The sequence below is a fragment of the Rattus norvegicus genome, chromosome 1, assembly GCF_021556685.1.
Source record: "Rattus norvegicus strain SHRSP/BbbUtx chromosome 1, alternate assembly SHRSP_T2T, whole genome shotgun sequence".
In the NCBI taxonomy this organism is placed as follows: Eukaryota; Metazoa; Chordata; class Mammalia; order Rodentia; family Muridae; genus Rattus; species Rattus norvegicus.
Genome location: NC_141534.1, coordinates 254,565,515 through 254,588,549, shown reverse-complemented (window position 1 = coordinate 254,588,549; position 23,035 = coordinate 254,565,515). Strand labels below are relative to the sequence as shown.

Below are 23,035 nucleotides of genomic sequence, written 5' to 3'. Positions count from 1 at the left end.
AATCTGATCAACATCCGGAGGCGAAAGCGATAGCCTCCACAAATGACAGGCGACTGGATTTGTCCCCATTCTCCGGGGCAGGAGAGACTGTGACTTCTCTGCTACCCTTTCTGCTGGGGGCAGGGCAGGAGGGGGCAGCCTGCACTGGGAAGTTCTACAGGGAAGTTCAGGGAGGGATGGGGAGGTGGGGCGCTAATTAGTAAAACCTTGTTTACTTAACAGACATATTCTTAAAGATCTCTTCCAAGGGACGTTTTGACATATTGCTTTAATTAGCCACGGAAGAAGGGAGAGTGCAGAGAGTGTAAAATGACCCTCACCGATGTTTCCAGTTACTCTTATCTTTGTTTGCACCTCACAAGTACTCTGACAAGGTCATGGAATCACTGCTGAGCTAAGGGACTGTCCTGGTGACCAGAGGAGGGGCCATAGGGATGTTCCTTTCCTTGCCTTTGCCAGGTTCCTTCCAGTTAGAGCATTGATTTCAGCGGGGTTTTCTGCCTGAGCCTCCTGGCTTTCTTTGTCGCACGCACCTGTGTCTTAAATGAGCCACCGTGTCCTGCAGATCTTACTGAAGCTCTCAGGAAAGGCACGGGCCTGAGTGCTTGGATTTTTTCCTCGTAACTCAGAGGCAAAGCTCTTGTAGGATAGCCGGTCACAGCCCCACTCAAGGTTTTCTGCATATAAGTGGAGAGTGGTTATCTCCTTGTGGCCAGGGTTAGAGAAGGAAGTCATTTAAGGCTTCCTTGGAGGCCTAAGGTTACTTGCGTTGGAGAATGAGGTTTTACTACTTAGACCCCTGCCTGAATGCACTGGAGGCCCTGAGCCCTAGGTCTCAGGAAACCAGTCTCCTAAGCTGGGCCATATCTTCTTCTGTTGCTTATAGTGGAACCCCTTCTCTTTGAAGTCAGCTCATCCTTGCCCCGGCCACTAAGCGCAGCTTCTGTTACACGTCACAGCCCCGTACCTCTCGCCCGAAGAGGCCTTTGCAAAGATAGAAACAAGAGTCTCCAGGGAGATGCTGAGCTGCAAATGGTGTGGGGGGTGGTGTGGGGGGTGGTGGTGTGGGGACACAGCACGAGTTGCTCACATGCACAGATTCAGCACCGAGGACAGCGCCTGGCATATAGCAGGTCCTGGTATGCGGGGAGGGGGAGCATAAAGGTGGATTAGAAGTGGCCTTTCCAGGGCAGAGGTGGCCTCTGGCATTAAGGTGGATCTCCAAACTGGCCTCACTTGGGGAGGCCTGCTTCTCTTTCAGCTCCTTCTGAAAGCTAGCCTATGGTAGCAGAGCCATGTCTCCAGGACCTCTGCTAATTAGTAGGGTCCACGAATCCTGTGCAAGGTCCATTCAGTAGGACAGTGGTCATCTATGAGCCTGAAGCTGGACTGAGTTTCCTTTCCTCTTCACCATCTACAATTGCTTCTCCTCCCACTTCTCCCACTCCAAGTAGCTTCTCCAATGATCCCTTCAAGTAGCCTTACCCTGCTTTGGCCCACGGAACAGAAGAAAACTTGGATTTCCACTGAAGACAAACCAGAGACTGAATCTTTGTCTCACCCAACCATTCCCAAGAGGAGACTCTTAAATAGCAAGGCCCACTAATGCATTTTAAATGATTTCGGGGGGGGGAACTCTGACCCATAAACTCTTAGGTCTGGAAAGAACTTTGGAGGTCATCCAGTGGCCAACACTACCCCCCACACCAGGCTGTTCACATCTCCTCTGGGGCACTGCTCAGAAGCACACTCGACGTCTTGCACGCGGCTGCCCCAAAGCTAAATACCCTTTTGAAAAATGCAAGTCTGATCAAGTCTCAGCCTTACTTCAAAACCTCCCTACGGTGTGACTCCGGCTCCTTCCCTTGGCATTGCAGGCTCTGTCAGACCCCAGCTGCAGCCTCTACACAATGCTATCTGCTATCCTCTCCAGATCCTCTCCCTCCCCATCTCCCTCCACCCTGGCCAGACTCTGCATTTCTGGAAGCAGCAATTGCATTCGCATCATGCACTGATCTGTCTCACATGCATGCTTCTGATCCATAGGTTTCTGCCACTTGGAATCCCAATTCACCAGCTCCAGGGACCCTCTCCTGTCTGGCTTCTCTGCCCACTTCACTAGTTAATCCCTCCCTCCCTCCCACTGGCTTCATCTAGTCTGTACCTGTTGCTGCTCTGAACTTAGCCCATGAGGTTGTGTGCAAAGCTAGCTCCTTGAGTCTGGGGACCATGCCTGGCTTGTCATTTCTAACCTGGTAGGTAGGCTTCTCCTACGTGTTTGAAGAATGAGTGTGTGTATCTAAGTGTATTGAGGGCTTCTGCGTTTTGAAAGCAGTGTTTAAGGAGCCAAAGAACTCCTCTGGGGTCCCTAGACAAATTAGTAACAGAAGCAAGTCTATTCCTCAAAGTCTTACAGTCCAGAGCATTCCACTCAACATTTGACAGCTGCTCCTGGAAGGGGCACCTGCGTGCCTGGCCCCTTCTCCTGAGATGCATTTGTTCAGGCGGCAAGCATCTATTACTAGCAGTAATAGTGTGATCACTGTTACCGTTACCTACCCTGTGTGGGCGTTTGCTACGACCAGCACTGTGCCCAGAAGGTAACACGCATTTGTGTCCGTCCACTCTCACCAGTCTTACAAAGCCTGTCCTCCCATTTTACAGGCCAGGAGGACTGAGCTGTTGATAATATTTAGTAAGATCCTTGCTTGCCTTGGGTATAAGACCAGTGGTCTCCACGCATCTCTCTTATTCACAAAAACTGTCTCATTAGCAGAGTGCTCTCTGTAACACGAACTGGCCTAGGTCTCTTAGGCTCTCTTTTGCCTTTTTCTGGAAAAGATTCATCTTTCCTCCTCTATACACTGTGTCCAGCGCTGTCTAGAGCTCTCTCTTCATGGGAGGAAGCCGTGCTGGGGACAATGCGTAGGACAGGGCCACTGGGAATGTAGCCTGGCGGTGTTTGCCTAGCATGCACAAGGCTTTTAGGCCCCATCTCTAGCACCGCAGTGGGAGGAAAGATGTACAGGCTGTGTGCCTCCCGGGCTGGTGGGTGGGTGCGTGAGATGTAGAGGTCTGGAGTTTTCCCAAGCTGGCCGTGCGGGGGACTAGCAGGGGGAGCCGGGTGGAGAAACAGAACTAAGGCATTAGAATGCACATTCCACAGCACTGGGGTTTTCTCTTGTTCTCAGTGTTTTTCTGGTGACCAGCACCAGGATGGATGGATGGATGGATGGATGGATGGATGGATGGATGGATGGATGGATGGTTGGATGGATGAGCAAATGGTACCTCCAGTATTCCCCTCTTGAATATTCTCTGCGTCTAGCCCTCTCTTGGTCCCCTGCATACTTTAAGGTAATTATTTTCTTGCTCTATTTTTTTTTCTTCTGGTGTTAGGAATGGGAGCTGGGCTGTGGTGAACTCAGTCAAGCACTGTCCACTGAGCCACACCTCCAGCCCTACTGTGTTCTTTTTATCATACTGTCACCTTGTCAGCCTTCATCTTTTGGACCTGGTCCCCATGAGGCCTGCTTCCCAGCATCCTTCCTGCCACATGCCCTGGTTCTACTATGCACAGCCCAATTGTGCTACAGAACTCTGCACCCCCACCATACACACGCTATCTCCTTGGGCTGGGACACAGCCCTCCCACTGCTCCTGCCTCTGTCCCCATGGCTAGCTCACTGATGTCTTTCTCCTCTCCTGTCCCCATCTTACGTGAATCAAGACAAGCTTGGTGGAGTGAAGGAAACCGTGTACTAAGGTGTCTAGGAGTATTGATCCTGGCGCTAATTTGCTTAAATAGAAATGGTGGGGTCACTGTGTAGCAATATATAACCTTGATCAGGTTACTTAAGCCCTCTGTGCTCAAGCTTCTGTATCTGTAAAATGGGAACACCACTTCCCAGGCTGCCAGTGGGGATTGAACGAGTCACCCACGTGGAGGGCACAACACCAACGTGGCCAGAGTTGGATGTATAATGCCATCATATTACTGCACACGTTGGCTTCCTGAAATTGTAGCTTTGTGTTAGTCTGCCTGCTTTGGTACAGGACAGTCTGCTATCAGCTCTGAGACAGAGAGGGAAGCAGGGGGTGAGGCAAAGGGGAGGAGTTAGCAAGAATGGAGGATGAAGGGGAGAGATGCCCATCAGACAGGATGGAGATGCTGAGAACACTGAGGGATCTGCAAGGAGACTTGACCCCTGACCCTTGACCTAGGGGTCATGAAGGATGATGAAACATTGAAAGAATGAAGAAATAAACCAGGACACCAGAATTGAAACCTGAATGGCCATGTTAGTTTTGAAGGATTTTAGTGAAGAACACCTTGCTTCCCTAACTAGCTGGGGACCAGTGGAGACTAGAGGCAGAACTCCAGCAGATTGAATGAAATGGCTCTGCGGTCACCTCTGTAGCTGGTTGGCAGGTGTTGCCTTGTTAGTGCCCTGTCCCCGCTCACTGCAGGTTCCTTTGGTAGAGCAGGCTCTCTTGCTTGGTTATGCCCAGAATAGGGCAAGTTGTCTGTACAGGGACCGAGTCCAGAGGACTCCCCAAGCAGAGTCTTCCAAAGTTTCCAGTGTGGTGGGGGATGCGGCACTGTTCTAGTGTGAGCTTTCTCACCCTCACCACAGTTGACATTTAGGGCTAGATGCTACTGTTCTGGGGTCTAGCCTGTGCTCGGAAGGACATTCAGAAGCATCTCTGACCTCTACCCAGAGGATGCCATTAGCAACTGCTTCCCCGGTTTGACTACCCAGAATGTTCCTAGTCATTGGCATCCTACTTGAAGACTATGTCTCTAATGACAGATCCTCCAGACAAGATCCAGGAGAGGAGATTGAATGCTGCCTCCCACTCTGTGATCCAGGCAGCCAAGGGCAGGTCAGGGTGACAGCTGGGTCCCCCTGACCTTTGCAGATGTCTGCTCCCTGGACTGCATGTCCGTCCCTCCTCCTCTACCTTTCCTCCCTCAGTTCATACCTTCCACCCTCTGAAACCCAGCTACAGCGGCCCCCCCTCTGGGAAGTGATACCAGTTCCCTGAGGGAATCATTCAGGTACCTTTGTGGTTCCCCCTCCACGGCACCCCACACCCCGTACAGCAAATGGCGAATGACCGTGTCCTTGGGACCCCCCATCCCCAGTGTCTTGCTCAAGGCCAGGTTCCTTTTAGGTCTGCAGGAAGTGTTGCTGGGGTGACTGAGCCAGGGCTGCTCTGTCAGCTCTTCTTTAGTGGTGCTTTCATTCCCAAAGCTCTTCTGTGGGTCTCTGAGGATCTGATGGTCCAGTCGGTGAGAGGCAGAACGTTCCTGCAGCTGCCGTGTCTCTTTCTGACTGTCTCGGCTGTCTGACAAGAGTCTGAGAGGGTCTGCTTTCTCTGCCCGGTTTCCAACATTTGAGCCTCTTGCTTTTGTGCGAGCGTGGGGTGTGTCCTTGCACTTTGGATAATTGCAAAAGAACTGAGCGCCCTGGAAATTGCCCTTGGAAGCCTCTCCCACAGCTGCCTGACCCCACAGCAGAGAAGCCAGGTTGCTTGGATACCAGTTTTCAGACCCAATTCAGGGGAGTCCGGAGGCCACAGAAAACTGAGAAAACTGATTTTATTTCTGCATGTGACCAGGAGCCAGCATCTGAAGACTCTCCACCTTTGCTATGGGCCACCAAGCTGCTTTCCGCCTGGCCCCTTGCCAGACCTTCCCCAGGGCTGGCTGAACCGTCCTCACCATGGCCCAGGTGAGACCACATTACAGACAAGGACATTCAAGATCAGCAAGGGGGAAGAACGCACCAAGGTCACAAGCTGGTTTGGGCTGGGCCTTCGGGTCCAGATCCAGGTCGCTGACTCCAAGCTTTGGGCTCCCCCTCCACTTCTCGCTGAGGATTGTTGAAAAGTTCGCTTATAGAGCATTTTAAGCAAGTTTATTACGGTGATGCAGTTCTTCCTGGAAACACAAGTCCAGCCACCACACCGTCCTTCTGGAGGAGACCTTCCTCATCCTTAGCCCCACGACCACCCTGAGGAGTTTTCGTTCCTTATGGAGTGCCGGAGTGGCTGTACCTTGGAGCGCCTCCTCTTCCTCTTGTGTGCTCTACCCCTACAGAGTCTTGCGTGGCCTTGACACAGAGTGCCATCCTTCATTCACTGCTGATTTGCTGGGTTCCACGAGGGCAAGGGCTGGCTTGGTTCACCTTTAGTCTGTGGGACTCACACATCTCTAGCAGATGTGCTTTGTGCTACATACTAGGTTCTGTGCAGAGAACACACTCTGTAATGCTCTGCACCATGTGAACATTGCTACTAGTGACTGCCAGCACAGCACTGCAATAACCCCGAGAAAATGATTGACACCCAAGCATCCAAGAAGACAAAACACCCTTCCTGCCCCTCATCCCAATCTAGGCTTGATTCTTAACCTTGTCCCCCAAGGATTCAGATGGTCACAGTAGTGCGACAGGAGAGTCCTGAGCAAGTCGTATCAAATGTGAGGTCACTCTGGGCACCCCACGCTTCTGGCTCAGGCAGTAGAAGCCTCCTTTCTTCCCCAAACTTCCTATCTTCTGCCTCCGTTGACACTCTTCAGCTAAATGGATTTTCTTCATATACTTCAACAAGTCAATGATGAATTTCAGGAGGAGAAACATTTTTCACTTCAAATCAGATCTCGGCGAACACTCTCATCAGGGGACCGTGAGTCTGGGGCAGTGTTTTTCATCCTGGACTGCCCGTCAGCATCAGCTGGACAGATCCTAAGAAGACACAGCATCCAGACGTGACCCTCGGCTGACGAAATCACACTGAGGAGCACATGCCTCTGCCCAGTGCTCCTAGGGACAGAGGTCACTCTTCTGGGCAGCAGGAGTTGGGCATCACTAGCTGGCAGCCCTGCTGGAGGTGAGGTCTGTTGACCAGTGGCCTGGGCATTGCCTGACAGTTTGCCAGACATGCAGACCACCTGGATTAGAGCCTGCTTCAGCACAGACCCTCGGGTGACTGTCAAGCACATCGCACTTTGAGAAGCTTTGCTTTAGAGAAGGAACAGCTTTTAGACACCCGTGACAAGCTGCAAGCTGTCTCTGCTGATTCATATTACCACTCGGACATACTCCTCCTTCCGCCTTTCCTTCACTTCATAATATTAATAGTGTATCTCCTGTGATGGATTCTGGGAACGCAGTTGGCAGGTGTCTTTTACCTCCATTTTCTGTGTGCTCTGCCCTTTGATGGCATCTACCTCGTGTCTCCTTGACTTGACTCCCACCTCCTTGATCTGACCCCTTCGCCTCTTCTCACCCCTGTGCAGAAATCAGAGCTGGGATTTTGCTCAGTCCCGGCCGGCTGCTGTAATTTTACCGTGGGCTGAAGACAGCTGGTGCTTTGAGTATGTGAAGATGAACGGAGTCCAGGCAGTCTTGGGGATTGCCTCTCCCTGGGGCTGATTTCACTCCTCAGGTCTAGAGGTGAAGGAGAAGGTTCTTGAATCAATCCCAGACCTCCGGTGGAGGATATTGCTTGGTTTCACGACTCTGGGAGCTGCAGCACAGAACCTTGCTGTTCGGCGACGTGTAGTTTATAGAGAGAGCAGCACCATGACTGCCACTGGGGAACCTGTTAGAAATACAGAATCCTAGGCGCCCTGACAGAGATCCTGAACCAGAATCTGCATTTTAACAAGACCACCAGATGACTCATGGACACAGTAAAACCTGAGAGGCGTGAGCTACTGGTATGGAATAGTGTTTCCCAAGCTTTATAGCATATTGAAATCATACCGTAACTTCCAAAACTCAATGCCCAGGTTCCATTCTAGGCCAGTTGTGTCCGACGGTCTTCAGATAAGATTCACGATTCTGCACTTTTTAAATTGCGGTCAAATACCCACGGCATAAAATTTACCATTTAATCACAACCGAAAATTCACCTCGATGGTGCAAAGCCTACTGGAGGCGTTGTGCTACCGTCCCACTGTCCGTTTGCAAAACTTAATTCATCTTCCCGTCTGAAACTACAGGCATCAAGCGCCAGTCCCCACGGCGGTTCTCCACAGCCTCCAGAAATCACATCCCTGTCTGTATGCATCCAGACTACTCCCAGTACCTCATACAAATGGAGTCACATAGCGTCTGTCCTTCTGGGACTAACTTACGATACCTGCTAAAGTGTCTTCAAGGATTTGTCCACATTGTAGTGTTGGCCAGGATTTCCGTTCTTATCATGGCTGAATAGCATCCTATGGTTCACCTATGCCGTGTCTCTTCATCCATCCACAGACACTGGGATAGCTTTCATCTTTTGGCCTTCCTGCTTACGACTGCTGCCCTGTACGTAGGTGTGCGGATATCTATTTCTCCTGGATTCTCCCAGAAGCCCTTGCTCTTGCTCCTCCATCAAGCAGCCTGGGGTGAACTGTAAAAGGAGTCCATTACTCTCTTGAGGCAGAAAACTCCACTAAGTCGTGCACGTCAAGAGGCCCACATCTTTGTGTTGCATTTAGGAACACCTGTCAAACAGCCCAGACTGTCAGGGGCGTGCATGTTCCAAAGTCACCAAGTGTCTGAGAGACCATTCTTAAACAAACAACGAGTGCCATGCAGAGTTTCCATGGTGAAGTGGGTGTGTGTTGGCCAGGCAATGGCTTAGGGATGGGTCTGATGGCCCCCAGAACGAGTGCTGAGTTTCCCTGCACTTTCTTAATAAGACCAAAGCGTTTAGATGTGGATTCTCTAGCGACTTAACATGTCTGGATTGGACAAAACACCGAAGGTGAGCCACTGAACCTTCAGGTCATTAACCCGTACATGAGCTCCTTTGTCACATGGAGACCATCCTCCCAGAAAAGGAGCCAACTATTCCTAAGCCAGGAGAGTGGGTTGCACAGAAGGGAAAGATACCCCAGCATACAGTCAGTGCAATCACGTTTTTAAAAGTCTGTTTCTTCTTCTTGTTTTGGGGTGCCCACTCAGAAGTGGAATTTCTAGACCACGTAGTAGTTCTTGTGTGAGGTTTTTGAAGAACCACGGCACTGTCTTCCCTCACTGCTGTACTATTTCCCCTCCCCGCCAGCAGGCCCAGGCCCTCCGCATCCTCGCCAGCATCTGCTATTCTCTGGGTTTTTATTATTGTTGTTGTAGTCAACCAGTGGGAGTGAAATATGTCATTGTGGTTTCGATCTGCATTTGTATATAATTAGTGGGGTTTCATGCTCTTGTGGGCCATTTGCATATCTCTGGAGAAATGTCTAGTCAGGTCTTTTTGCCCACTTTGAATCAGGTTCTTTTTTTTTCCTTTTTCTTTTCCTTTCTTCTTTCTTTTTTCCTTTTTCCTCTTTTACTTCTCCTCCCCCCTCCCTTCCCTTCCCCTCCCCCTCCCTTTCCCTCCCCCTCCCCCTACCCCCTTCCTACCCCTGGCTGCTGTGCTGCAGGAGTGTTTTATTGATATACTGAGGATGGTAAGACCCTATCAGATGTATCGTCGGCAACTGCTTACACCTTCTGTGGTTGACTTTTCGTTCTTTGGCGCGTGTTCTTTGATGCACCGAAGTCTCTAATTTTGATATAGCCCATCTTGCCTAATTTTTCTTTGTCATCTGTGGCCTGGGTGTCTTCTCTAAGAACTTGTTGCTAGTCATGAGAATTTTGTGAAATTCCTCGTGTGATGTCAGTGTTCAGCCAAGACTATGCAATGTTTCTTAAATTTTAACATATCTACAAATCAGGCGAAATCTTTTTGGAATGGATATGCTGATTTAGTAGGTCCTGGGTGGGACCCAACAATCTGCATTTCTAATAGTCTGCTAAATGATGCTTCTGACAGTCTGTGGGTGGTCTGTGGGTGGACCACTCTGAGTAGCCAGCACTCAGAGGAGCAAGCCAATGACAACCTCCAGTCTGAGAAGGGCGGGGCAGGTGCAGGTACCATAACTTCTCATAAGCTTCCCCACTGTTGCTGTTTCCTAACCTGTCATCAAGATAACCCCCTCACTTCCCAAAGCTGGTCCTGAGCACTCCAGGATGGGGTGTGTGGGGTACCTCTGGCATGGCGGAAGAATTAGACAAAAGGAAAACAAAACCCAAGCCTGATCCCCAGCCTACCCCAAGGATTTGGGATCTGTGTTATTAACAGTCTGCTCCCTTCCAGCCCTGGTCCTTTAGAGGGAAATAGTATAGAGGACCCTTCTGGAAAGTTGCTTTCTTTTAAATGGGTTTAATATCCTCAGAAGGGAAAACCATACAGGTTGGTATGAGCTTTGCAGAAGCAGTTTGTGGTCACATGGAGGAGACTTCTGAATATCTCCTTTAAAAACCTTCCTTTCACCCACCATAGAGTCTTGGTGCCAGAAAGGCCCCTCAGAGGTCTCTTCCCAAACCTTTATTTCAAAGGAGAGAGTGGGAAACTCAGTGGTATTGGAACTCGTCAGGATCACCAAATAAAGTTGAGGTTAACCCATAGGTACGCTTTTCGCCCCCAGAGAAAAGACAAAAAAAATCAAGAGACTGGGTCACATAACTTTGCCCATTTTAGAACTGTTTCCAATTAGGTACCTATCACCTGACTGGGATCTGACCTCTGTCACGGTGACCCCAAATTGTAGCTGCAAGGGAGCCAACAAGCTGCTGGAGGCAGCTCTCACTGCAGGTGCCGTAAGCTGATCACACACCCCAGCTGCTGCCAGTCAGATTTGGCTCTCAAGTAGAAGTTCACTATTGTCCCTTGGATAGAAGTCATGCTATCAATAAAGTAAAATAAAATAAAAAATCACCTTCAGATCCGTGCTACACTTCAACCCCCACCCCCACCCATTCCTTTATCCACTCACACCTGCGTGTAAAGGTGCTTCTGGATTTCCTTATCCAGTCCTGCTTGGCTGCAGAAACCTGATAGCATGGGCTTGTCTTTAGTAGGAGACACTGTCTTAGCCAGAGGACTCTTCATTTGGAATGACCTCATTTGGTATCTTGGCATCGTGGGAGCACATGGGCTCCCAACATGTGCACTTTGAACATGCTACAAGAACCTCCTTTAATGATGGATCCTACATGGTGTCTACCCTCCGATGGAGCACTGCCTCTGCGTTTCTCTACAGCAAGACATCAGGGAGGCTTCAGATTCTGTTTAGATCTAAAGGCAGTGGCTGGGCCCCCCGTTTTGGCCTCTGGGTCCTTGACCTGGAGCACAAGCTCATCTTCTGGCAAGAGCATCTGTCTCCATATGGGGAGACGGTCTTCAGATCTCCCTCGCTCTCCCCTCATTAAGATGTCAGTCCAGCTCAGCCTTGTTCTCTGCTGCCAGATGCGCTGACAAGCAAGCAGCCAAGTTCTAGCAGGAGGAGGCTCGCCGCCTTCCGAAGGCAGGAGGGTAGCGCTTTGCTGCTGGGTTGGATCTCCGAGGGCTTTCTGGAATTCCAAGAGAGTCTCGGGGACATTCTGTGAGGTCCAATTCTCTGCTGATGGCAGAGACTCAGAGTGAGCTAGCTTCAGCCTTCCAAATGTCTTTCGCTCTCACTCAGAGCAGGTGGAGTGCTACCTCCCGGCCATTCTCAGCTGTCTCCTGGGTGAGTGCCATTGGCTCCCATGGTCCCAGGCTGTTTGGCAACACCCTGAGTTATGTTAGAGATATAATAATGAATTATACAATGCATTATACATAATTAATTTATAATAAAACACACACAATGGTTTAATTTCTCCAAGTGAATGATGTGCTACCCGCCAGACCTTGCTGGAATGCATCCCTTGACTGCCTCTTAGTCTGGAAGCGATGGCCAACAGACCTTGGGAGGGATCTTGTCTTAAGGAAACTGCCAGGCTAACCCTGGGGTTTGTCCCACAGGAGAGCAATCCCTCACTACCTCTATTGTTGCTCTGGACCCAGTGATCTGTGGGCGGGGGCACCCCAACCTCTGCATTGAAATCTGTTGTTTTTCTCATTCTCTCAAAGTACAGGGCATCCTTCCTTCCTTCCTCCCTTCCTTCCTCCCTTCCTTCCTCAAATATGTCCCGACTGCTCCTTGCATAACTTATTCTTTCCTTGGTGCATATCAGTAAGTAGTACAGACAGATATCTGCAGCAAGGTGGATCTTGTACTCTAGCAGAGGGTGACAGTCGGTAACTGAGTGAGGCAGAGTAAACCCATTGCATGTGGTGCAGTGACTGGTGCTGCAGAAGGGAAAGACCAGGACCAGTGGCCCACTGGGACGGAGGCACGTGGTAGTTTTAGGATAGCAGACACGAAGCACAGAAAAAGCAGCTGAGACAGGAGAATGCCCACACGGCCTCTGGGGGACTGGATTTGCCCAGCTCTTGGGCTCTGGAACCTTTCAGTAAAGCCTATAACTTTTACTTTCAGATGGTCAGGATGGCTTTGCTCCTGCTGCCACCCCTGTGGCTTCTGCCTCTCACTGGGGGATCCCAGAGGGCTGAGCCCATGTTCACTGCGGTCACCAACTCAGTTCTGCCCCCCGACTATGACAGCAACCCCACCCAGCTCAACTACGGAGTGGCAGTGACGGATGTGGACCACGATGGGGACTTCGAGATCGTCGTGGCAGGGTAAGTGCCTCCCACCCTGAGTCTGACAGATGTATTAATCAGCTTTCGCAGCAGCGACACGGTTGTGTGACAGTAACTCCAAACCACAGTGCAGTGGCTGCCAATGCTTGTTCTTGCTTGGATCTGCAGTCCTTGTGGTTAGCGCCAGCAGGACTGGCAGAACCGCAGTTCTGGGATGCCGTGGCCTGGCCCTTTGCAAAGCAAGGGTATGGGGAAAATGGCAGCTTAGAGGAAAGGTATCTGCAGGTTTTTCAAGGCTGCCTTTTGTCACACGTGAACTCCCTTGGCCATGAGGTATCACTTCCTTCCCACTGAGGTTCTACACGGGCAGGTCATTAAAGTGTTAGCCCGTAGAAGGGGTTGCTTCGTGCTCACTGATTTCCACAGCACTTTACATGAGGCTAAGAAAACGTTAATTACCCATTTCAAAGAAGAGCGAAGACGGAAATCAAGAGGGATAGTTAAGGCTCCCTTGGCTAAGCACGCTTCCTGCTGCTCCTCTGTAAAAGAATACTGTTGCATAGCTAGAAAGGCAGAGACCTGGAGTTCAGATGGCTTCAGATGGTGCCCTGGGTGTACAGCATTCCAGCTGCATGGCCTTGAGATCCACGTATCTCCTCTCAAGGGATCGGGTTCAGATTGCTGTAGATACCTTGTCTTGAATCCTCACTTGGCTATTGCACATCATAGCACATGGTGAGTTCTGCCAGTCCCACGGATAATCGTTACTTATTGAGTGCCGCTGTGTGTCAGGCTCTATCCTCGTATTTCACATGTACCACTTTCACCCCCTGACACCCCAGTGTCCCACTTAGAGATGAAGAGCTGAAACTCAAAAGCGGAGTTGGGAAGGGCCGGGGGGAGGGGGCCAGGTGGGAGAGGGGGGAGGGAATGTAGCTTAGTTGGCAGACAGCTTGCCCAACGTGAATGAAGTCCTGGGTTCAGTCCCCAGCACCACACGTGTTGGGGTGCACACCTGGGATTCCAGCACTTGGGAAATGGAGGAGCCCTGTGAGACTCTGCCTCCGAAAACCAAACAAAAGACAACAGTTGGCTTTCTCTATATAACATAAATATATAGTGAATGGATGGGTCAGGAGTCCAACTTCAGGGCATCCCAGAGTTCACATTATACTACACAAAGTCTAGCCACCACTTCAGACACCCGTGATAAGACCAAAGCAGGGGCCATCTGCCTAGTTCTAGGAGCCTGCTGTTTTGCTAACTTAGGACAAAGTACCTAAGAGGTGACGTTATTTCTAGTAGTCATATGTAACAGTAAAAGGTAGCGCTGGCCTTAGAGATGGAAGAACTGATTTTAAGCATCTTGTGAAAGGCTTTCACCTATCCCAGGGTAATCTTCAACTTGCTGTGTAGCTGAGGATAGCCGTTTACTCCTCTTGCTTCCACATCCCAAGTGCTAGGGTTACAGACGTGCCACAGCTCACAGTGAAGAACTGGTTTTAAGTTCAACCATATTTAAGCCCAGCAGTTGCCAACCTCTGTGCTTCAGCTTTATTTTCCTCATCTGCAAAATGGGTGCATCAAACTAACCAGATCTGCCCTACCTACCAATGTCCCAAGGCTGAACTCAGGGTTCATGGTGATACTACATAGAAAAGATATTTTTGCAGGAAATTTTTCTCTATTTAATTATTTATTCTACCCCGAGAAGCTAGGTAATGTTTTCACTGTGTGGTGTCCATTAGGCTCATGGGACAATTAAGATTTTAAGTATGGCTAATATGGTCAAGGAATTGAATTCCTTCTTCCCTACGTCTTTTGGACACAGCTTTTTTTTTATATGTACTCTGGCTGGCCTGAAGCTCATGATACCTTGGTACTGGGTTTACAGACGTGCCTCACCATGCCCAGCTCAAGGAACTGAATTTCTAATTTGAATCAAATAGCCGCATTTCAAGCTGGCAGTTGAGTTCTGCTTAAAGAGCAGAAAATGATAAAGCAACTCAGATACAGGTGGTTGCCGGGATCCGCTCCTCCCGTGGTGAGTGGAGCAGCTCACCCGTGTGCAGCCTATAATGCCCAGTTGTCCCCGAAAGCAGGGAGAAGCTAAGCCGTGCCCAGCGCCATGCTGGCCCTCCATTTCTGAGCTGCTCTGATTGGCCCTGTCTCTTTTTTTTTGGTTCTTTTTTTTCCGGAGCTGGGGACCGAACCCAGGGCCTTGCACTTCCTAGGCAAGCGCTCTACCACTGAGCTAAATCCCCAACCCCTGGCCCTGTCTCCTTATGGGTGATGCTAGTCTCCCCAGATAGGCCCTGGGGACAGAGGACTGAGAAAATGGGAGAATAAACCTTCCTCCTCCTTTCCATCCCTGCCCCTAAGCATCATGGGTGTGCTCTCTGTTCAACTACAACCCTGATATGAGCTTGTTTTCTCACAAGGTGGAAAACCTAAGGCTTGTGACCAGAAAGTCCCCTCACCCTCCTTCCTCTCTGGGGACACCTGGCAGGCTCTGCCACACTGCCCTGCCCCCACCACCCATGGAAAGTCTCTCACTGTCTCCACAGGGAGGCTGTCTCTGACCGCAGTATCTTCTGGTCCCATTCCCATCTGGTGTATCCCCTGGCCTGCCTTGTGTTGCTTCTGCTTGGCCATTTCAGGAGACCTTGGTTGCTGCCCTGTGTTTACTCACACTTTCCCCTGAGGTCCCCACATGGGTGAAAAAAACCTTGAAGAACAAAAAATTCTCCTGTGGAGGAAGATGCAAGGACCTCTCTGGTCTTTCATTCTCCCTCTTTGATGCCCTCTCTTGGAGGCATGCTGACACAGTAGTACTAGGCTGTATCACCCTCCCTCCTCATGATTCATCGCCCAGCTGCAAAACCAGCAGGTTTCAGAGTCTCTCTCTCTCTCTCTCTCTCTCTCTCTCTCTCTCTCTCTCTCTCTCCCTCCCTCCCTCCCTCCCTCTCTCCCTACATCCCTTCCCCTCTCTCTCTCTCTCTCTCTCTCTCTCTCTCTCTCTCCCAGACACACCCTACACACACACACACACACACACACACACACACACACACACACACACACACACCTCTCCTAAGGCTCACCCTGTTTGAAAAGAAAAAACAAGTTTGATGTCAAGGGTTTCAGTGTCTCTTTGTCTTTACCAGGTCAAAGGGCGCTTGTGACCAACAGACCCACTGTTCAGGTCCAGTTACCCAAGCCCCAGATTAAACTTGGCTCCTGTGTGTCTCCACCTCACACATCCTGTGGAGAGTGTGGGGGGCTTGCCCGTGCACTCCCTGAACCCTCAGCTTCTTCCCTGTTGAGCAATGGCTATGCTCTCTGTTCCCCTCCCCCAAGACCTTGTTTCTTCCAGTGAGGTCAAGAACTTCTGTGTTCCCTATGGTTGAGAATCCAGACTGTCATTCACAGTCATCGTAGAGTAGGTGACTACACCGTGTGCAGCTTGCCACAGGCCTGGGGCCTGTAGGGTGATCGGCCTTGCAAACAAGGCCTAGAGCATATATGGTCTAGACCCGTTTCTCTCCCAGGCAGCTACTGAGTGAAGTAGCTGCTGTGTGTCATTGTGAGACATATTTGTTGCTCACCCAAAGGAAGAAGAGTTATGGGAGGAACGTGATATGTGAAAACGGAGAAGTCGGGCAGCCTCCCAGCTCCAGGTCAGGGTTTCTCGGTGGCTGTTTGCAAGGCATTGTGAATTCTTGGAGCATCAGAAAGGCGCGGTCCAATTTAAGTACCAACGAACGTTCCAAAGGCAAATTCCAACTTTTATTATCTTCAGCTTGGGAAGATTTGTCACTGTCTTCTCCTTTGGGCCGGATAACCAAGAGCTGACTATACAGACGTATTTAAATCAGGACCTTGAGGGGTCACTCGGTCCACCTCCTCTTGCCTCCCGACAAGGGCAGTCCTGTAGTGTGTGGGTGCACGCAGGCACTGAGCACCATCTGACTGTGGTGATTGGTCTGCAATATGGCTCCCGTTACTCAGGTCAAAACCCATTTGACTAATCTGAACCCTTCATAGGGGAGCTTAATAGGCCATTTCCTTTAGCTTTTGTTTCCTGGCTGCCTTGAAAATATAAAGCCACCATTGTTTCACAGAGAGACAGCCAACGGGATCCCTGCCCTGCCTCTCATCCTACAGACTGGCAGCATCTCTCATTTAGACCTCTTACCCTTTCATCTGCCCTACACCCATATTAAATTCTGCTTCCTTCTCCGTCTGATTGCAGGCTCTCCGAGAGGCATGTCGCAGGAGTTGATATTTTTTAAAAAATTGAGTAGGCATGTCTTTACCGGTAGTGCCCGTGTCCTGGTAGGGGCAGGCTCACCCATTATCCTACAGGTCTTACTATTAGCCCATCCCTGACCGCAACCCCTTATTGGCCAGCTCTTTGGTTTATAAGGCATCGAGTACTTGAAGTCGCCTTGGATTTGTTGACCTTGTGCTGTGTCTGACCGGAGCCCCCGTTACTCAGAGTATTTACTCTTTGAATAGGTTTGTTTTGCTTTGCTTTTTCAGTAGCCTCGGTCTGGCTATCGACAGCATTGATTTTGCACATGTTGCGGGTGGGTCTGTGTTGTGTTTCGGATTCTCGAGTTAATTGTGATGGAAGGCATGTGCGTGCCTCTGACTCGGGGAGGAGCAGAAAATGACCGCCCTTTGTTCTGCGGGGATGGGGGAGGGAAGGGGCGGCTCGCCGCTCCTCGGCCACAGCTGGGCGAGTGCCTGCGCATGTGGAGGGCTTATCTGCTAACCCGCAGGTGCGTGATTGAGGTCTGCGGATAGCTGCCTCCCCGCGGGGAGAGGGGAGGACTTGATCGCCCCCAGAGAAGGCTGTGCACGTACAGACCATTGAGGGTCTTCAGGACCGTTCCCTGGGCAAATGAAAAGCCCGGTGGCTTCCCCTTTTCTCAGTGGAGCTACACACCCAATCTCCAGTCTCCTAGAGTCTGGAGAGGGATTCCTGTTGGTGTCAATCTGGTGCAATCCTTTACAGCAGTGGTCTAAGGGCTATCCCCGTAGGTCTGAGATAACCCCTCTGCCCTCTTTGTTTCCAGCAGGAGTTGGCTCCAGTGGAGAGACTGTGGTAGTTGTAAAGTTTAAACCACGATTTAGATCAGTTTTTCTACACAAAGAGCATTCATTTGGTAAAACCTTAGCTGGTGCTTCACACTCCGGAGGGTTTCGTTTAACGGACAACGCTGCTGCTGCTGCTGCTGCAGATCCTAAAGCAGTGTTTTGCTTTTTTTTTTTCCCCCTCTCAGTTTTGCAACTGTGTCAGGAAACTTTTTTAATTTACTAAAGCTAATTGAATTATTTAAAAGGCAAACTGTATTCAATTACCTGATTAATCATGATCATATAGGAGATACCATTAAGAATAATAAGAGTAATGGGAAAGAATAGGGTATTTATCTGTGATTTAACTAAATCAGCACTTACCGTGGTATTATAACCGTAGGCAGATACGTGTGGCTGAGGTGCGTGCTTCTGCATGCTATGAGTAGACAGGTGTCATAAATAACAGGGTCCGTGTGAGTCTGAATGCATTTAGATTTATGTGCTGTGTTAAAACGCGTGTCTAAATGTGTACAGATGTGCATGTACACGTGCCTTAAACAAAACAGGAATAAATATGTTTGAACTTTCAGTCCCGTTGTGTTGTTGTTGTTGTTTTTGTTGTTGTAATACTATATTAGGGCTGGGGAGATAGCCCAGTTGGTGACGTCCTTGCCTTGTAAGCATGAGGCTCTGAATCTGATCCCCAGAACTCAGGCAGAAAGTGCTGGCAGGGTAGAAATGCTTGCACACCCAGAGCTGGAAAGGCAGAGACAGGCAGGTCCTTCAGGCTCACTGACCGAACAACCTAGTCTGCTTTTTGAGTTCAGGGCCATTGAGAGACTCGGTCTCCACAATAAGCCACCTGGTGTCTGAGGAGCGATGCTGGAGATTGTCTTGATGTCAACACACACGCTCACATGTGCACTTACATATGCATGTGGACCTCCACACACATGCGCATTAGTGTGCATACACAAGTGTACACATATGAATGGTACTAATACTTTAGTAGATTTGATCAACTGTTTTGCTATTACCTTAGACTGTTACATTAGTTCCCTTGGTTTCTCTGTATGTGTGTGTGATGTACTGGTTTGTATGTGCACATGTGTGTTCAGGTGTGTTCACACATGTCTGACTGAGCACGCAGGCGTCAGAGGCTCAACATGAGGTCTTCTTGGTTTGCTCTCCCCACTGTATTTATTCAGCTTTGAGAAAGGGCCTCTGGCCGAACCTGTAACTGGCTGGTTTGGTGAGGCTGTCTGGTCAGTAAACTCCAAGGATCTACCTGCTCCCTGCCTCCACCTCCATAACTGGTATTACAGACCTCACTGCTGTGAGTTCTGGAAATTCAAACCAGGGTTCCTGTGCTTGTGTGGCAAGTACTTTATCAGCTGAGCGACCTCCCCAGTCCCAGTTTCATTTTCTGCTGCTAAGTGTTGTTTCTCATTTAATTACACTTAAATATGTCTCATTGGGGGGGGGGAGTCAGACAATATAAATGAAGGTAAAAACCCACCTTCCCCAACCTCTGCCCGCTCCTGCAAGCTCACCTTAGTCACTCTCAGAAGAACAATTGTTTCCAGTTTGGCGTTTGTTTCTTGATAGTAATCAATGGGTTATAGATAGATCGATGATAGACAGATGGATAGATGGGTAGATGACACATAGATGATATTTAGGTAGATGGATGCATAGATGATAGATAGTTGATAGCTATTCTATACTACATAAATTCTCTATATATCAAAATACACAATTTTGGCATGGGTCACTGAGATGCATACTGTCACGTGTGTTTTCCGCTGCGTAGCATGTTCAAATACATACATGTATCCCTTGGAAAGAAGCTTTTTCATGCAGATATACCACACACTTTCCTTATTTTTCGAGTGGTCTTGTCGTCCTTCCTCGTCTCCACCCGTGGCAGGTGTTGACACCCTACGTGTTGTCCTCACAGACACACGCACAAACTTTTCTCCAGGGCGGCCACAAAGAGATGCCGGCTTGAGGAAGCGTATGTCTCGAGCTTTAATGGCTATCACCACGTCGCTTCTAGTTTCGGTCCTGTTCTGTTTTTATTCACAGGCTGTAAGCAAAAGGTAAGCTTGGGGATTATTTAGTTGTACACCCACCCACGTCCCAGGATCAGAACTTTACCAATTTAGATTTGACGGTTCCAAGGAAGAAAGGGGCCATTCTCCTTCAGCAGAGCCTGCTGTTGCTGTTAAAACCCAGGTAGAGGAACTTCAATACTTTCTAATTCAAGCAGCAAAAAGGGCTTCCTCTAAAGGCTTCTCTGAAAAAAAAATGTATTTCTTAAATGGGTCACCTTTAACCCTGAGACCTATTGTCATCAGTTTCACGGAAGAATGACCGCAGAAGCTGAATCTTCGGCTGTGGTACAGCACGCTCGGACCCTGACTCTGAATACTGTAAGATCCTATTGGAGCCAGGGCCAGGCCCTTCTATCCCATTCTTAAACTTCCCTAAGAAGAGCTCTCAGCGGTGTGCGGCAGGCTTTCCAGAAATATCTCATTGCAGCGTGTGCGCCTCCCACTCTGCAGCCCTGGGCGGCCACAAACAAGGGCAGGTGACAGACTTAGCTAACCAGCCCGAAAGACCCCGGCCTCTCTCTGTGTCCCCCTGTTCCCCAGGCACACACAGAGAAAGGGAGAACAACACCCACCCAAAAAGGCCTGTGCCTTAGTCCCCAGAAATGGGGGATGTTTTCTTCTGTGGCAGAAGGCACTTTGCAGATGTGAACGTGTTAATGACCTTTTGATGGGGAGGTTACTCCCACACAATTACAGTGCTTTTAAAACTGGAAAACAGGAGGTAGAAGAGTAGGGGAGAGCAATCCCCTGTAGGAAAGGTTCACCCTCCCTTCTTGGCACTGGAGGTGGAGAGAAGGGCTGGGAGCCAGGGGACGAGATGATGTAGGTGTTACAGAGAACGGGAGAGGAAGGAGCATAGCCTAGCATCCCTGGAAGGCAGCAACCTTGCCAACACTTCATTTTGGCCCAGCGAGACCAACATCAGCTGTCTAATACACACGATGGTAAGATAATCAATTTGTTCTGCTTTAAGCCATTAGGTTCGGGGTGATTTGTCTCAACAGCCACAGGAACCAAATACAGTGGGTAAAAGGTCAAGTGGCTGGTACCATTTTTCAGAGAGGTGACAGCCATTACCTCGGAGAATTTTAACAGTGTTGTTTTTATAATTGCGTGACAATGAAATGCATCTCTCAGAATCAGTGTCAGCTTCCTGTCATGGGAATATGGGTAGTTTTAAAAATAATTTTTTAATTGAACTATTTATTATTATAGTGGGGAAGCACACTTCACCGTGGGGGTCAGAGGTCAGTTTTCAGGAGTTGTTTCTCTCCTACCTTTACATGGGTTCTGGGGTTACACTAAGGTTGCCGGGCCTACTTGTGGGGCCATCTTCTTAACATCACTTTGTCCGTTGGTGGTTTCAGGTGATGTTACCCTGTATTTCACTGTTGGGCTCCCCGTTCTACCATTGGCTGGACGCAGAAGGGACTCAGGGTTTGTAACAACTCACTCTCCTCAAAGGGACAAACACACCCAAACTGGGAAGGACCCAAGAAGTCAGTGTCACTCGTGAGACAAACAGACATCCCTGGAGGTCAGAGGTCATCCAGAGACTCACAGTGGGCCCCCCGGGGGGCCTGCAGAGGACACAGGCAGCTCAATGATTCTCCAATGAGAGGACACCAGCAGCCTCTCAGGGTCAAAGCTACTGACGCTTATTTGTCATTTATTTGTTTTTAAATTTATTTTTAAGAGGCATGTTAACAACAACAACAAAAAAAACCCTGATCTTTGCAAAGAAACGAAGAGTTTTTATAAAAAGCCTCTCAAAAATAGTAATATAATTAAGACGCTAAAACGGCCTCTGCCGCAAACAGCAGGGCTACTTTTAGTAACCTGAATTTTTCATCCATTCAGAAACTCAGCGTATGCTCGCGTCACTGCTTTGAAGCCTCGCTCCTCCCTATTTCTTAAGTGATGGGCTGGCCGGGGCCTACTTAGTCCCCTAACTCCACTGCAAAGCAAAGGAGAACCTTAGTGGCCCATGGCAGCCCTTCAGAGTGGGCACTGGAAGTCTCTGACTTAGCCTTCCTCTCTTGGGTTTTCTTCCCAAATCCTTTCTCCTCTGAAGACCTGCCGGCCTGGGAAGCAGGTCCTGTCACTGCTTTCTAAACGCGTGAGGCTTTGCAGCGACCAAAAGCAAGCATGCCCACTTCTGAGTTCCAGCACAAGCTTGTAAACCAGTTTTGAAGGCAAAAGCAGAAGCAGCAGGGAGATTCTCCTCGTTTTAACCACCACAGTGGCCCACACAAGAAACAGCACGCCGCTGGCTCCAAGTCACAATTTTTGGTACATTTTAACGTCTTCAAAACTGACATGTGATTTCCAATTGGCAGCCTGCACCGAATTGGCAGTTCTTCCTTTTCTAAAGACACACAAAATAAAAGTGAGCCTTATCACCAGTGAGGCCTCAGACTGGATTTAAGCACTGCGCAGAGCTGTCCCCACTTTGCAGATGAGGAAACCGAGGTCCAGCAATCTGCCAGGGTCACAGGGGGTGGGGTAAAGATGCAACCACTCTCCTCTATACGGCCATCACATGAAGGCTGTTAGTGCGTTGTTCAAACCATAGTCTTTAATAAACCTTTTCCTGCTTTGCTTATTAATAACCAAGATGCTAATTTGGCCATGTCCCACTGTGGTGGTCCATTTTCTTCTCTGAGTTTGTCAAATTTCGTATTATATATGTTGGGGAGAATTTATTAGGTGCAACTTTACAATCCCGTGTTTTCTTGGTGATGGATCTATCATTCATCCTAATTACACATTAGACCTAATAATATAGCTGGTGAATTTTTCTTTCCTCAGAGTATACCAGGTTACCTAGCGTGGCTGTCAAAAGTCCCTTAAAGCCCGACATTAAGGGCTTTGTTACCAGCTTGGCACTTTTAGGAGGTCTTGGGAACTTTGAGAGGTGTGACCTTTGGAAGGTCATCCAGTCACCGGGGACATGTCCCCGAAGCAGGTGTTGGGGGCCCAGCCTCCTCCCCCTCTTCTCTCTTTCCATGTCTTAGCCATGCTGAGTGGTTTGGCTCTGTTTTGTGTTTCCACCATGTTAGGCGCCCTTCCTGCAAGCCCAGGAGCAGTGAGTCTCTGAAGCAGTGAGTCAGAGTGGGGCTTAGTCACTTAGCTCTCTGCCCTTGTGGTGAGAGAAAAACTACCACACAAAGAACACTTTATTTCACACTTTCCTTTGCACTTGTTACAGTCTTTATGTGTGTGGTGGGGGAGGGGTGTGTGTTTTTCTGCAGCAGGTACTTCTGGCTGGATTTTTAAACTGTTTGGGCACACCTGATTGTCTCTGATGACGTTAG

General features: G+C 49.4%; 1 protein-coding gene across 1 annotated transcript in view; it reads left to right on the top strand.

Moving 5' to 3' along the window:
- Crtac1 (cartilage acidic protein 1) overlaps positions 1–23,035 on the top strand; it is a 141,712-nt gene that overhangs the window by 5,283 nt on the left and 113,394 nt on the right. Inside the window, 1 exon segment of the mRNA NM_134401.2 lies at positions 12,350–12,552. Within this exon segment, the coding sequence (NP_599228.2) occupies positions 12,350–12,552 (203 nt within the window).